Below are 18184 nucleotides of genomic sequence, written 5' to 3'. Positions count from 1 at the left end.
TTGCTTTATACATTAAAAAGACTTCAAAATTAAAAGTGACAACAAAAAACCCACAGATCTAGACTTAACAAACAATCTGAAATTTTAATATTTATAAAACATATTGGAGAAAATGTAATGCTAATAACTACAATTTCTACTTTCATTCACCTAACCAGAAAAGTGCAGTATCTAGAAAAAAAATTTCAAAAATTCAAAATGCCTGCAAACTCTTACACAGAAAATCTTTAAATTTAAATGTTATGTTAAACATAATTTTAATGAAAATACCTGATTTCTTTAATTTTTAATTTTGTTTTTATTTCACTAAGCATGCCTGCAGAGGGTAAAGCAATACAACAGTGTATCGAAGGATAGAAAGAATGAACAGGGTTCTTCATGAAATAAGATCAGGATAACTACAACGTCTCAAACTTTTCTATGCAGTGATTTTGTGACATACAGGCGGATGGAATAACACATTATTGTTATAAATGCGACCCTCATGGTATTAAAATCAGAATCAGAGTACATATAAGTTAGTCCTTTCACCCAGGACGATTAGATAAGCAAATTAATTATTTTTCACTGTATCACACAACACATAAAATTGGATTCACTTTTCCGTTTTAGAGTGTTGTGAAACGAAAATATGTAAAATATTCATAAATTGTTATGTTATTACTTAACTTTGATAATCTGTTAATGGCTTTTCTAATGATGGAAGAACCTCATATTAATAAGAATAAAATTACAAAAAGTGCATGATACGCAATGATCACGGGAATGTCATATGTCAAGCAAGAATGCTAACAGCTAATTTGGAGCTATCACTCAAAGCAAATCACTTATCTGAAGTTTCCTTTTCACAGTGTTTTTATATAAGCAAACTATCATGATATCAAAATACTAAATACCCGTAAAATAGTTTTTAATTTTGACTATATGTTTATAATTTCCAATAGAATAGTGTATTTGCATTAAGATTAAAACCGAAAATAAAGTTAATTCACAGGAACGCGAACCCGGATCAACTTAGTTAAAAATATGAAGATATTTATTTTCTCACACCATCAAACATAATTTGAATCATTGCTAGCAAATCTTAAGAAGACTATATGATGGACAAAAACGTTAGGAGAGTAATATAACATTAGTTTTGTGAATGACGATTGGTTGTACTTGTTCGAACTAAGAAAAGTTTGTATTAGAAAATATATCTAAAAGATGATCAGGAGTAATCCTTCTATCATTATAAAAAAAATCTAGGTTGATCTAAAACAAGATTTATATCGTTCAGACAGCTGCAATTAATTTGCAATATGAAGTTAGAGAGTCGTCTCACGTTTGGAACAAATAAACTTAGATCGGTTGTGTGTCACGGTAACCGTGTGAGAAGCATTTATACACCTGTGTGCCACAGCACTTAATATTGTACACATGGAGACATACTTTTGTGTTTATTGCAATATTAAACCGTGAGTCGTCTTATACCTTTACAAATAAACTGTACAACTAAGTTCGGGTTTCTGGGCAACAATATGAATTTTAATTGTTACGGCACTTAACATTGTACAAATGGAGACCTACTTTTTGTTTATAGCAATATCAAACAGTAAGTCGCTTTAAACCTTCACAAATCCACTTTTCTACTCTGTTCGGGTTTCAAGGCAACAATGTAAATTTAACTTGCCACAGCACTTAATATTTTACACATGGAGACCTACTTGTATGTTTATTGCAATATTAAACAATAAGTCGTCTTAAACCTTCACAAATACACTTTAACTCTCTGTTCGTGTTTCAAGGCAACAATATGAATTTTAATAGTTAGGGCACTTAACATTTTATACATGCAGCCCTACTTGTGTGTTTATTGCAATATTAAACAGTGAGTCGTCTTATACCTTTACAAATACATTTTACTACTATATTCGTGTTTCAAGGCAACAATATGAATTTTAATAGTTAGGGCACTTAACATTTTATACATGCAGCCCTACTTGTGTGTTTATTGCAATATTAAACAGTGAGTCGTCTTATACCTTTACAAATACATTTTACTACTATATTCGGGTTTCTAGGCAACAATATGAATTTTAATAGTTAGGGCACTTAAAATTTTATACATGGAGCCCGACTTGTGTGTTTATTGTAATATTAAACAGTGAGTCCTCTTATACCTTTACAAATACACTTTAATTCTCTGTTCGGGTTTGAAGGCAACAATATGAATTTTAATAGTTAGGGCACTTAACATTTTATACATGGAGACCTACTTGTGTGTTTATTGCAATATTAAACAGTGAGTCGTCTTATACCTTTACAAATACACTTTAATTCTCTGTTCGGGTTTGAAGGCAACAATATGAATTTTAATAGTTAGGGCACTTAACATTTTATACATGGAGACCTACTTGTGTGTTTATTGCAATATTAAACAGTGAGTCGTCTTAAACCTTCACAAATAAACTTTACCTCTCTGTTCGGGTTTCAGGGCAACAATATGAATTTTAATTGTTACGGCACTTAACATTTTACAAATGGAGACCTACTTTTGTGTTTATTGCAATATTAAACAGTAAGTCGTCTTATACCTTCACAAATAAACTTTACCTCTCTGTTCGGGTTTAGAGCAACAATATGAATTTTAATTGTTACGGCATTTAACATTGTACAAATGGAGACCTACATTTGTGTTTATAGAAATATTAAACAGTGAGTCGTCTTAAACCTTTACAAATACACTTTCCCACTCTGTTCGGGTTTCAAGGCAACAATGTAAATTTAACTTGTCACAGCACTTAATATTGTACACATGGAGCCCTACTTGTATGTTTATTGCAATATTAAACAGTGAGTCGTCTTAAACCTTCACAAATACACTTTAATTCTCTGTTCGGGTTTCAAGGCAACAATATGAATTTTAATTGTTACGGCACTTAACATTGTACACATGGAGACCTACTTGTGTGTTTATTGCAATATTAAACAGTGAGTCGTCTTAAACCTTTACAAATACACTTTCCCACTCTGTTCGGGTTTCAAGGCAACAATGTAAATTTAACTTGTCACAGCACTTAATATTTTACACATGGAGCCCTACTTGTGTGTTTATTGCAATATTAAACAGTGAGTCGTCTTAAACCTTCACATATACACTTTAATTCTCTGTTCGGGTTTTCAAGGCAACAATACGAATTTTAATTGTTACGGGCACTTAACATTGTACACATGGAGACCTATTTGTATGTTTATTGCAATATTAAACAGTGAGTCGTCTTATACCTTTACAAATACATATTACTAATCTGTTCGGGTTTCAAGGCAACAACGTAAATTTAACTTGTCACAGCACTTAATATTTTACACATGGAAACCTAATTGTATGTTTATTGCAATATTAAACAGTGAGTCGTCTTAAACCTTTACAAATACACTTTAATTCTCTGTTCGTGTTTGAAGGCAACAATATGAATTTTAATAGTTAGGGCACTTAACATTTTATACATGCAGCCCTACTTGTGTGTTTATTGCAATATTAAACAGTGAGTAGTCTTATACCTTAAAAAATACATTTTACTACTATATTCGGGTTTCTAGGCAACAATATTAATTTTAATTGTTACGGCACTTAACATTGTACAAATGGAGACCTACTTTTGTGTTTAAAGAAATATTAAACAGTAAGTCGTCTTATACCTTCACAAATAATCTTTACCTCTCTGTTCGGGTTTTAGAGCAACAATATGAATTTTAATTGTTACGGCATTTAACATTGTACAAATGGAGACCTACATTTGTGTTTATAGAAATATTAAACAGTGAGTCGTCTTAAACCTTTACAAATACACTTTCCCACTCTGTTCGGGTTTCAAGGCAACAATGTAAATTTAACTTGTCACAGCACTTAATATTGTACACATGGAGCCCTACTTGTGTGTTTATTGCAATATTAAACAGTGAGTCGTCTTAAACCTTCACATATACACTTTAATTCTCTGTTCGGGTTTAAAGGCAACAATACGAATTTTAATTGTTACGGCACTTAACATTGTACACATGGAGACCTATTTGTATGTTTATTGCAATATTAAACAGTGAGTCGTCTTATACCTTTACAAATACATGTTACTAATCTGTTCGGGTTTCAAGGCAACAACGTAAATTTAACTTGTCACAGCACTTAATATTTTACACATGGAAACCTAATTGTATGTTTATTGCAATATTAAACAGTGAGTCGTCTTAAACCTTCACAAATAAACTTTACCCCTCTGTTCTGGGTTCAGGGCAACAACATGAATTTTAATTGTTACGGCACTTAACATTTTACACATGGAGCCTTACTTATGTGTTTATTGCAATATTAACCAGTGAATAGTCTGAAACTTCACAAATAAACTTTACTACTCTGTTCGGGTTTCAAGGCAACAATGGGAATTTAACTTGTCACAGCACTTAAAATTTTTCACATGGGGCCCTACCGTTTTAATTGCATTTCACGCTGAACTATTTTATTTGAACACTTGAACCAATGTAAAATCTGACTCAGGAAAATCATGTACGTTTATATTAAGAAAATCACATACTTCTAAATATATGAGAATACGAAGTCTAGTTAAGAAAATATGCAAAGCGTAACAAAACTCCACACTTTTAATAAAATATTGACTTTTTTGGGGACAGTATGTATTGGAAGTTGAAGAAATAATTATGCTGATAGTACAATTCTGTTTTTTGTGAATACATTAGCAAAATGCTTTGCATCACACCTTAGTATTCTTATGACTGAGATCTATCTATTAAAGTAAGGTTTACGTGTCAGGCATGATACTGATAGACTACTAAAATTAGGTATTTGTATTACACATTCATGCTTTAATAAGTAGTTATTTTTAAATTTTTATGGAGTTTATCTTCTAAACAAGTTAATACAAAAACTATGTAATATAAACAGTTTTAAAATTTTACGCTATGTTCAACACCGAAAAGATGAGGAAGAAGCAACGCAATTACAACGAAGGTGCACTTTGTTTAAATACATGAAGAATTTGTTAATTAAGAATGTAGTTACTAGAATAGTTTGGTAAACAATGTTGATAATAGATTTGTGTTGTAAACATATTAAGTTACGTATATTTTTATTTACGTTATAGACAATAATACTTGTACAATTTTCTATCTCAAACACTTAAGTGTTATATTAATTCTTTTAATTAATGGGTTGTAGTTTAATCCTATTTATAATGAGAAAAAACGGGAATAACATATATGAATAAACTAGAAAACGATTACCTTTACTTAAGCAACAAACAGTTTTTCAATTCATTATCAATTCACTTTTCTCTTCTCATCATTCTCGGCAAGAATTGCGAAAAGTTTTTCCAATGCTTTACAACTTTAAATATAAAAGCAATCTCAAGTTACAGCTTCAGTTGATTTATTTAAATATTTAAGTTGTACCAATTTATTATAAAAACACTTACATTTAGATATATGCTTGATAATTACGGTGGTATATTAGTTATATTATTACTCTCTAAATACATATTTCTTCCAATACACTAAAATATATAATTAAGGTTACAGTATTACACGTGCATGTCTAATTTGAAAAGATCTTCAGCATATTAAATCATAATACTGTGGACTTTATCCAGAATTCAGCTCAATTGAATTTTCTTGCTGGCAACTGAACTTCAGGCTTAATAAATTCTTTTGTGAAGAGCTACGCTGTTGCCAGTAATAAAGATTCATGATATACTTTCTGCTAAAACGTAGATTTCTTTTTCACTTCTTTGAACTTCAAGAGGCTTTTCATTAAATTAAAATTATATGCTTATTGATGCAAATACATTTCGTCATAGGGAAAACTTACGACTAAATTAAAGCTTACCTCGCGGAAAAGATGTATATCACCCAACATCTTTATTAAATTTTCTTACGACTTTTCCTTTTAACAGCTCTTAGTGTATGAATAACTTAATGGTTATCTTTTACTGGAAGGGGTCGGCTTGGAGGAGGAATAGTTTCTATTTCGGTGAAAGGTAAAATAGGTAATTTAGATGAAGTGTTATGTAATGTATATCACGTTTTTGACAAATGCTTCACTGGGGAATGTATTCGGACAGGATTTTTACCAAGTGTAAACAGGTTTTGATACATATATGTGATACTTAGATAAAAAGAAATAATTATTATTGATTCCAAAGAAACAACTATTTAGAAACTCACATTTCTCATGTTTCTCTGCTGTTACTCGCACGACGGTGTAGTGAGGTTTGGCAGTTTCCTCAACCTCCGCCTCGTACAGAGATTGTTCGAAGAAAGGTGTGGTCTCGTCCTTGTCAGAACTTCCCTTAATGTACTTGCTCACTGTAACAACAAATCAATGCTATTATTATTCCAGCCAAAAGACTCAGTTTCCATGTAAAATCATCATGAATGATGTTTTATTGCAAAAGTATAGATGGATAAATAATAAAATATATTACAGTCAGTTATTAAAGCAATTCATTAAATACAGTAATATGAACTTATAATTTGATGAAATTATAAGATTTTAATCCTGGTCCATGTAGAAGTAACTGACATTTGATGTTACTCAACAACATTAAACATTAGACAACAAACATTATTACTGTTTAAGCAATATATTATTGCACCCAGCAGGGTTCACTTCTGGCTGGTTTATACCGTCCAGTTGCACCCACTACGTGGCACAGCAAAAACCAATGTGTCACTTAAAACTGGGAATCCCTATGGATGTAAAGGAGCGGCACATCACTAACCGCGAATATCGAGATTGTGGGGTGCAAGGGCCAGTTCGATAGGTCTAGTCTACTGCGGGAGATGACGGATGGAGTTTGGTGGGGTTCGTTCTATATCAGGGGTTCTTGCTAGCCTGAACATGGGTGTGCCACCCCTTACCTGCTTTAAAAGGAGAGGCTGGTTCAAAGGTGACCTCCCATTCTTCCGGGGGAACATGACTTTGAGTTTAATGCCCTAATTCTTACTCATGTATCTCGATAGGAGGCGGCCCCTACCCTTAACCCTACACAGGATGGTCACTCCGGAACCAGCGCTTTGGTTCTTATAGGACTACGTGCAATTTATTACTATTTATATATAAATTAATTTTAATATTTTATTATTACAAAATGTCTAACTATTGCGGAGAAAAAGTTAAAAAGCATTTCATATTGAAACCCCTTACGCAATTACTCAATGTACAGTACTGTTACTTAAGGGTAAGGAATTTTCTAAAACCATAAAGTTAGATATTTTTTTTAGGATTTTCAGGAACTCCATATTAAAAAAAAAATATTTAAAACAAAATATAATAAATGTAACTTGAAAAACTCATAATAAAATGTTTGTGCTAAAAGCTCAGCTTTTCTTAACGGGTTTTAAAAAATATGAACATAATAAATCCCACCATTGTATCTAAAATATTTAAAAATCACAGAAATTATTTTAACTTTATTAGATGTTACAATTCACAAAATTGAAGTCGTGTTCAAAAAAGGATAGAATGTTTGATATTAAAGAGGTTATGAACATATAATATGTATGGTCATAATTTGCTTTTAATTTATACGATATTGAACCAGTGAAATTTCTTAGGTTTGATTATTGTATGAACTATGGTAACAGAGCTTATTTGTAAAAGGTTTTTTTTTTTTTTTTTTTTTTGTTAATCAGCGTATATTATATTTATGACCATCACATTTGTTGACCGTACATGGCCCTGTCAACCGCCTTTCCAATACTCTGACAATTTACATCGTTAGTAATAAAATTATATATAAGACATTGTAAAAACATAGTGGATAGTCTGGGAAATTTTTGTCAAAATTTTTGTTGACAAAACATTTATGTCAACAATAGCACTATTAAGACACGTTTATTTCATAGTCATAAATTGTTTATAGGTATTAGAATATATATTATCAAAAGTTTTTATTGAATAATATAATATATATAACTAATTTAATATAAATAATACTCTTGTAATGATTAAAACCTGCCTCATATTTAAAACAATTTGTTATAATCTCTTTAAAATTTATAATACAATTAAACATCCGTTCCGAATAAATAATTGTACATGAGAAGTGTAGAGAAAAAAATTTTAAACACATTTAACATGTGAGAATCAATCGTAGTGTAAACCTTAAATATTGCCTATAATATAATAAAACATTTTGAATAATCTCATAAATTGATATAAATGCTATATATATGCAATTATGATGCAATCTACAAACTGTTACAAAAGTTGCGTTACGCACAAAAAAATATTTCTATTGCAGAAGATATCACATGTAACAGTGAAAATGTAGTCTATAAATTATCCTGTCAACATTGCCCTAAAGACTACATTGGAGAAACATCTACGTCACTTAGGCTGAGGATGAACAATCATCGTGCCGATGTTCGACATCAAAATTTACTTAGACCCGTATCTGCACACGCTGTCCAACACAACAAAACCTTTGAAAAATTGTTTCTCTCTAATTGGCATCAAGAAGTTTCAAAATTATGACAATAAAGAATACACAATACATCTAGAAGCATCTTATCAAGAAAACAGAGTTTGATCAAATTTAAGTATCATTGTAGAAAAATCGCTAATCTCAACTGCAGTATTCTTTTCATATGTTCTTGTTTGTCCCTTGGATTTACTCCTAAAGGGCTTCAACCTAAGTTTCCATTGTTCGGGGCTCCCACCTGCCCTTCACGACGATGTAATTGCTTTAGGTAAAAAAAACTAGTTTTGACCTTTCAATATTGGTTGCCATATCCTATCAGCTATTGTCACAGCAACATGGAAGGGAACTGAAAATATTGTTTGAGGATATGACTTCGCTCTTTCCTAATATAATCATGAATATAAATAAAATAATGATACAAACTGAACTGTTTATGGCTAAAAAATCTAAGAGGTTTACTTAAAAAGTTATCAAAATTGTGTATACAATATACAGGAAATGACTTGCCAGGATACAATAATTTCATGCATTTCTCTCTAAGTCTCAACCTTCAGAAGAAATTTTCAATTTAAACCTTATTTCACCACATCAAGAACCATCCAATAATAAAACATTACAGCAAGGTACAGTTTTAGAACAGAGAGATAATCTATTACCACACAACAAACCTTTCTGTAAAAGTTGAGAATTATACACCTAATATCAATGAAATTTCAATTTTAACAAAAGGATTAACTTTTTTTCCCCTACCCCAAGGTTCAACCATATTAATTTGATTGCTGACGCATTGGAATTTGCACGAGATACTAGAATCAAATTTTATTTCAGTAAACATGAAAATAAGAACAATGTCAATGAGCCATTGCCGCTTTCCCTTAAAAAATTTCAACCAAAGTCTGGATGGCAGCCCCCACCCCCTGCCCAATGACCATCCTATTGAGCATTTTCTAAATGTAATATTAGCCAATGTATCTGATCAAAAATTTATTGAAAACTTGCCACAATTAAAAAATATAACATCTAAGGAAGAAAAAGCCATTAAGTCTTTAAAATATAACAAAAAATATCGTAATTTTACCTTCCGATAAGGGGAATTCTACAGTAATCTTGAATAGGAGTGATTATATAACAGGCAATTACAAGATTTCTACTGTGTACATGACTCTGGAAAAAGACCTAACTAACGATTTTTTAGTGCAGAAATCAAAGAATATCTCTTAGAAAATGGCCGCAAGCAAAAATATTTGTGATAATATACTTAAAACTTTAATCCCAACACAACCAAAGTCACCTGTATTTTTACATGTACCTAAAACACACAAACTAGTAAGACCTCCTCCAGGCCGGCCTATTGTTGCAAGTATTGGAGCTCCTACAGAAAAAATTTCTGCTTACGTAGATGACATTCTACAACCTTTTGTTAGAGAGTTGCCCTCATATATCAAAAATACCAATCATTTTCTTAGAAAGACTATCGGAAATTCCTCAACCATTATCTGGTGAAATAATATTAGCTACAGTTGACGTAGAATCACTCTACACCAATAATTCCACATGATGAGGCGTCGAAGCAATTGGGAAATTTTTAGATGAAAGACCGAAAAACAATTTACCCACTTCTAATTTTATCACTCATTTAATTACTAATGATCTTGACTATGAACAATTTTAAGTTTTCTAGACAAAACCTTTCTTCAAATAAAGGGGCACAGCGATGGGGACAAAAATGGCTCCTTCATACGCCCAATCTTTTTATGGGGTTTACTCGAGAAAAACTTTTTAATCAACCCAAAAATTTCAACCCTTGGCTTGGTTTCGTTATATTGATGATATATTTCTTGTTTGGAATAATGGAATGGAACATTTGAAACAATTCCTAGAAGAATTAAACGATTTTTTCATCACTAAATTTCACCTGGAAAACATCGCCAAATTCTGTGACCTTCCTTGATGTAGACGTTTTTATTAAACAGCGGTCGTTTTAAAAACTAAAATTCATGTCAAGGACACAAATAGTATGCAATATTTACATTATGATAGCTGCCATCCACAGTATGTAAAGAAATCTATACCCAAGGGTCTTGCTCTAAGAGCTAAGAATCTATGTACAGATGACACTGACTTCCAAAATTATGTAACAACATTATCAAATTCATTAATCAACAGAGGATACCCTGCAAAATTAATTAACAGTGAAATAGCTAAGCCTAAAAACACAAACCATGTTTTAAAATGTCGTGGAAAAAAGATGCCAAATTTGTAACTCAGTACCATCCTGGATTATACAAAGTAAATGGAATTATGAAGACCGCCTACAAAATATTGGAACAATCTCACCAGAAACAAAGGATCTTTTTAATAGACCTCCTAGAATTATTTTCAAAAGACCAACAAATCTGAAAAAATCTATTAGTTCATCCAAAATACATTAAAGATAAAGACAACAGTCAAAATTTCAAACACAAATGCCATCCATGCAATAAACCACGCTGTGGAATATGCAATATGATGCAATCTACAAAAACTGTTACAAAAGTTGCGTTACGCACAAAAAATATTCTATTGCAGAAGATATCACATGTAACAGTGAAAATGTAGTTCTATAAATTATCCTGTCAACATTGCCCTAAAGACTACATTGGAGAAACATCTACGTCACTTAGGCTGAGGATGAACAATCATCGTGCCGATGTTCGACATCAAAATTTACTTAGACCCGTATCTGCACACGCTGTCCAACACAACAAAACCTTTGAAAATTGTTTCTCTCTAATTGGCATCAAGAAGTTTCAAAATTATGACAATAAAGAATACACAAAATTATTACTAAGAAGATATGAACAAGCAAACATAATGGCTCTTCAATCAAAATCACCAGTTGGATTAAATTTGAGACACAGCTAATTTAAATTTATTATTCAAACTTTTTATCTATCTCTGTGTTTAGGAAAGGTTACATGTTTAATTTTCTTCTTTGATACCATATGTTTTGTTTTGTTGTTTCCAATGTTTTTATAACCTTCATTTTTATATTTGTTTATATTTTATTGTATACAGGCTTTTGATAATGTTACTGAAAAGTAACGAAATATTAAGCTTTTCAAGTTGAAGAAACATGTTTTTTTGTTTTTCTTACATACCTATATATATATATATATATATATATATATATATATATATATATGTTATTAATTTTGCATTTCATAGTAAGTATGTATGTTAACCAATAATGCCTATGTATTAAAAACCTTAAACAAATTAAAAATAAAATAAAACAGTGAAATGTATATTAATTCGAAGACCTTCTATTATAGTTTTACTACCGAAAATAATTAATATACATCGCTCACTTTTAATATAGTAGACCAATTGAAAAAGTTAGGCTTAGTTTTCTACACAGAGACCTTTGTTATTGCCCAAAGGCCACAACCTCTCTAATAGGCAGTCTGCTGTCAAAGGGTGGTGTCCTGTCAGCTGGTAAATAATGTGCCCTTCAATAAATGCTCTCTCGCAAAAATATGTTATGCAACAAACAACTCTGAAACAAGGATTCCTTCAACAGTTTTACGAGTCTACCTGTTCTATTCATGATTAAATATATTGTTTTATCTTTTTTCCCTTCTATCAGCATATTTGTTACATGAATGTAATACATCGTCTTATTAAATTTTCAATTTACAAATGAATTTAGTTTTTTAACAAGTTGGGCTATACAAAGAATTTTCATATGAAAGAAATTATATAACGCAATAGTGGCCCATGGAGCGTATAATTTATTAAGATATTAAATAATGTTTATATAATTATGGTATGCTACTATTTTAGTCTGAGAAAAACAAGAATCTATTCAAAGATATATGTCTTCAGAATGAAATAAATAACGATATATGTCCCTAGTAAATATTTTCATATAGTATTTTCGTGTTTTTATCAACACAAATCTTACTTATGTAAATGAAAATTGTGTAGTTAATCACAAAGTTGAGCATTTAAGCTTTTTCCCTAAAGCATTGAAGTAAAAGGTATGTTGTATATTAAAAGAAGACAAGAATTAAATTGAATTAGGTTTTATGACATGAATACTGTTTTTATTATTTACACAAATTACTGATCAATAATGGTAATATAAGTGGTTCGTTTTGTTACAAAATAACTATAAAGAATTTTTGAAAAAAGGTAATGGAAAAATGTTTTTCAAGCTCTGCAGGAATTCAAAAGGAAAAGAATCTGCTGATTAAATAAAATTTAGTAGAGTAGAATCTGCGCAATTAGAAATTCACTCACGCCGTGCAAATAAAGTTGAACGTTTTACTTGGAAACCAGCACTGACCTGGTAACTCGTCTAAACAACTGAAACTGACCTTTCTTTATGTTCAACGCAAAACACACGAATAAATTACACTTAAACAAATATATGATTCTTAAGAGGTCTGACCATCAAATTGTATAAAATACTCTTTATCTTGTTTGTCTTTATATACAAACGGTTACATAATTTATAAGAACCAGTGTTTAAAACACAAAAACTTATTAAAAAATTGTGTACATGATATAAAAATATTAAGGAAAACGCTTAATATATCCGTATATTTATAGTGCCCTAATAAATGTGTCACAATATGGTACCTTATGACCAATAAATATTAAGGTAAAAACTTGCGCAAAGTTGTTGATATACATTAAAATCAATTGAGTATTGAGTTTTCTTCAGAACAATATTATAAATAGTTCATAAGTATAATACTGCTCTGATAAAAATGACAGTTGAAACTAAATACTTTAGTGAATAACATTTCATACCGGCACCATAATTGAGTCATTAATTTATCAGTTTAGTACTAGTTTTAAAAGTAAACATTTCTTCTGGCTCAGTCAGAAGAAAGATAGATTTTAATATAGGTCATCTTGGAATACCAAACTGAAGATTCATTATTGGTTCATATGTACCATTCACAAAACATGTATGGGAAATTACCCTCAGTGTTAATACAATAGTACAACTTTCATTCATTTAGCAGGTCTATAATCTCTAAACCTTATTAGAAAGAATTTGGTTACCTCTATACTATTTAAGTAAAAACGTGGATTTTATTAAGTAACATATAATTCGAAATTAATTTCAAAACACATCACTTGTAACGGTTCAATTGTATAATTCTATGTTTTTTAACAGACACCATATTGAAATCTTAAAATTTATATCGAAATAAATAGAAATGTTGGTTTGAATTACATATAAATTTTATTTCAATAAAAAGTTTTAAATCTGATTAGTCCTATGAAATAATTGATTTAAAATTTTTCAGAAATGCAAATAACTGCAATAGTGAAAATGTATTTTTTATTAGGACTAGCAATGAACTTATAATACTGCCTCTGCCCGACCTTTAGTAAAAATATATAAAGAACATAAAAGAATATTGAACGTTTTCAAAATTATTCCCGAATTCTTGAGTTCTAGTTAAAATATCACATTGAGAGAAAGTAACATGAAATAGTATTTTTATTAGTAGAAAACCGTTGTTGAGGGATAGAAAATATTTTGTGTGGAAATAATAAAATAATATACTGCTAATGAATAACCGTAGGAGTTTGAATAAAACAATTCCATAGAGAAAGGTATCGTGAAAATATCTGCTGGAATCATCGTTCTAGAAATAACTGAGTCTGTGACAGCATCAGATTCCAGATGCTGCACTAAGTGACATGTGAACTGGAGCTAGATTTAACATTCACGTGAAGCAACATTTCTTAACATTAAGTAAACTTTGTTTACACAACTCGGTTGCTCCACTGTGCTTAGAGATCATGTCAGAAATATTATAATGAGGTAAATTGTGCATCTCACGAGATAATAAAAAAATACCCTTAACCCTGATTACATATAACTATAATTATTTGTGCCATATAATATTTGATCGGTGTCTCTGATGTTAAAATTGATATAATCAGTTCGGCGGTTTTCGTCGCCGAATGTTTTTGTCTATTTTGATCTATTATGAAGAACATGACTCGATTCTAGGACTCATCATATGCCAGATGTTGCACTAAGAGGAAGGTGAGCTGGAGTTAATCTCTTCATTCACATTATGTAAAGGCTTTTAATATGATAATGAAAAACTTGAATTGATAAAAAACTTTAAAAGAAAATAATAGCGAAATTGTAAAACTACTTATTAACACTTACACTTACTCAATTAAAATACATTTCCACAATCATGATCAATTACGTTAGACATATTATTCTCTTGTTAAATAGAATACAAGATAAAACTTTATAAAATGAATAGTAGAAGAAGTGTTTAATAAGGGAAAATAATATACTGTATCTAAAATTATTGTTGTATCTAATTGAACTATTTTGTTAGTATTGGTTTATAAAAATATTTCTAAAATCACGACACAATTACGTAAGCTTAGTACGAGATTAATTCATTTTGATTAATGCTAATAAAATTCAGTAAGTATAAATATAAATAAGAACCATTAGGTTATGAATAGTATTGATATGAATGGCCAAGTAGGTGTGAATTTAGTAATGCCATGAAGAATGTACTTTACGAATTCTGGATAAATTAATCACAATCCCTTGTCAGTCAATGAGTTACGAGAGTTACGAATACTGGTTTTAATATACTTGAGCTTTTTCTTCATACAAATTGCTTTAAGAGTTAGTAGGAAAGGCCCACATTTGAGGATATTAGACTAGATTATTTTTTCCATTACATAAAATCCGCTTTCAACTCAATGTAAGTGATAATGTAAAACATGAAAACACCAATAGTTTAATTAATACTTGTCACCAAAAAACCCGTTTATTAAGAACATGTCGTCTTAAATTTTGTAGTAAATTAATGTAAGTATAGTAAGTATGTTTTGTAGTATAGTAAGTCCTAAAATACTATTTATTAGTTTATGAGTGTACCATCAAAACAAAATAGAGCTTATTGTAAAGAATTACATAAGTTATGTTAGAAAGGCAATTAATTATGCATATTCATCTGTAATATCTTTTTGTTCTAGTTATTGGATACATTGACTTTTTAACAAATATCAGTTTAATAAACAACCAATAAGACCATGCACTGAAACGAGAAACAATTTTAATAAATGTCGTGTTACAATATAATGTGACAAATGACAAAAAAAACGTATTCTCAATCGATTAAAAGCAAATGTAATTATACGAGCTTCCATAATATTTATTTATGATCACACAGGTACTACTTTGCTAAACATACGCATTGTATACTAAAAGATCCGAAACAGTTTTCTTAAAGTGTACTATTCATCTATTCATAAGATATATACCAACATGAAATATTTGTATATTTTTCTTTCAGAGCACGATAAAATATATCGTAGCAAAAATAATTAATAGTATGCTCATCTGGTTTTTATTATGTATCGAGTTGTAAGTTTTAAATTTTAATAAAATAATGATCGTACATGAAATTGTAAATAATTTACAACTAAAATATTAAAAATTGTTTCACGAGTTAAGACGAACTTGTTATTTAATAATATACGTAAGTAATATAAGTTATTAAATGGTTTTAAATTATTAATATTTATCTTGTTTAATATATCACTATAGAATACAATATTGCTGTTTTTGATGTTTAATGTTAGACTTTATTAATTTAATCATGAAAGACTTGGCAGCGTGTAATGAAAGTAAAAGTGTGAAAGGATAACTTTTATGACCTTTGACCTTTTTAACTGAAAATCAATAGAGTTCCTCCTGAGACCACATTGAGTGTATATACTAATAATTGTAATGTTTGAAGAACACTTCTGTAAACATTTATAGGAAAGTCAACTACCCGATTTAATAAGAAGTTTATAATTATTTCACTCAGAATTCAATAACTTAAATAGGTCAAAAATCAATAAATATTTGATTGATATATAAACAAACAATTAATAATAATAAAATTAATTGAATAAATCGCTACGTGCGAAATGAGACGATATAAAACTATTGAATTTTGTGATATTCAGTTAAAAGTACTCGTACATATGAATATTGTGCCAAATCAATCGGACAAGTGCACTACAAGAGGGAGGAAGAGAGAGAGAGAGTGTGTGTGAGGAGAGAGAGAAATATAGCTATGCATTATGATTGACGTAAATGGGGTTCAATCACGAAAGTAAATGCATCCAAACCCACTCTAGTGGGTTAGCTAAGTGATTGTTCATTCAGCAGTTGTTTGTTCCTTCCTTTACGTCTTCTTTGTTGACAGACGAACTGATTTGAGTATTTATTTGAATAAATCACGCCTTTTACTCGTATATTAAGTTTCCCTTGTCATGTAAGATGTATAAATATTCTTTTAAAGTAAAAAATAACTAATTTTCAACTATTAATATTTTTAAATTGTCATTAATCTAAAAAACTGAATTATTTATCTGTTTTTGTTTTTAACATTTAGCAATAAGCAATTTTATAGAACTATTAATAAACTATAATAAGTTTGAATTAAAGTATACCGACAAAATGCAAATCCTGAAAAACTAACCCATAATGTTTTTACATTTTGCTACGGGGCGACTAAAATAATGTCAAACAAAAACTAATATATACATAAAATTAAAACTTTTTCTGTATTTTGGGTTGAAATGTTTGAGACGTGTTAGTTGTAATTTTGATATATCTTCTATTGAATAATAGATTTTTCTCATATGTTTGCGCTTGTTTATTATATTATTATTATATTATTCAAGAGCAACATTATACTATAAAATCTTGACTACGAGTATAATTACAGAAAAGTATTTCAAAAGAAATATTTTTAAAACTTCCCATTTTTCATATTTACTTATATGTACATAGTTATGCAAGTTTTATCTTTTAGGTAACAACTGATGTAAACCAAACAATGATGACGGTTGCTAAAACTAACAAAATAACAAAATATTTATTTATAGTCATAGAAATAGTTACAAACTTATGCCCCCCTTCTATTCATGTTAATTAGCACACGAATAAGCTACGGAAATTATGATACAATATTAACATGAATGTTTACTCTAATTACTTTAAATGTATTAACTTAGTAAAACTTAACAAATGTACTAACCTAGATATGTGCTGTTAGTAAGCACCCACAAAACCTTCAAAGGATCCATGCTTTAATTTAGAAGAAAATCACTACTAAAATGTGTACTATATTAATATAAAAATAACATTGATTTAAAATGATCATACAATGAATTATATTTAAAAAATCGATCTAAGAGAGAAAATTGTCGGCATTCACGCGCCGGTGGAGTAACGGACGCGACTGAACCGAGTGGCAGTGGCGGGTGCGCATTTCACAATTCTACCACTACACCCACCCGAATATCCCTCCCATTCATCATCTTGTGAGTAGACCTCCCACTTGGTATAGGACTACCTCACCATCACAAGAACGATTAAAAACGTAATCTATTCTTTCCGCTTGCATAAATATATACAGCTTATCAAAACGGATGAAACTATCGTTTAGTGCATAAACACATCTAGTTTTTGGAGAAAATGTTTTAATATTCCTGAAATACATAAAACTGAAAACCAAAAGTATAAAAAATATAAAATAATACGTTTATTTATTAAATGAGCTTTTCAATAACATGATTGATTGTGAACTTTGATACTATTAATATATTTATATATTATATCTTAAATGTTTATAATCTAAATGGTGTCATACTACTTCATA

The 18184-nt window shown here is 29.9% G+C and overlaps 1 protein-coding gene across 1 annotated transcript in view; it reads right to left on the bottom strand.

Annotated features, from left to right (window-relative positions):
- LOC124364917 (neural-cadherin-like) overlaps positions 1 to 17750 on the bottom strand; it is a 58099-nt gene extending 40349 nt beyond the window's left edge. Inside the window, exons 1-2 of the mRNA XM_046820724.1 lie at positions 17561 to 17750; positions 6217 to 6357 (exon numbers count right to left, since the gene is read on the bottom strand). Coding sequence (XP_046676680.1) covers positions 6217 to 6357; positions 17561 to 17609 — 190 coding nt within the window. The 5' untranslated portion in view covers positions 17610 to 17750. The remainder of the gene's footprint in view (positions 1 to 6216; positions 6358 to 17560) is intronic.
- Between the last annotated feature and the right edge of the window lie 434 nt (positions 17751 to 18184).

This window comes from Homalodisca vitripennis, chromosome 6, assembly GCF_021130785.1.
Source record: "Homalodisca vitripennis isolate AUS2020 chromosome 6, UT_GWSS_2.1, whole genome shotgun sequence".
NCBI lineage: Eukaryota > Metazoa > Arthropoda > Insecta > Hemiptera > Cicadellidae > Homalodisca > Homalodisca vitripennis.
The sequence above is the reverse complement of the archived record's forward strand: the minus strand, read 5'-3'. Positions and strand labels throughout refer to the sequence as shown.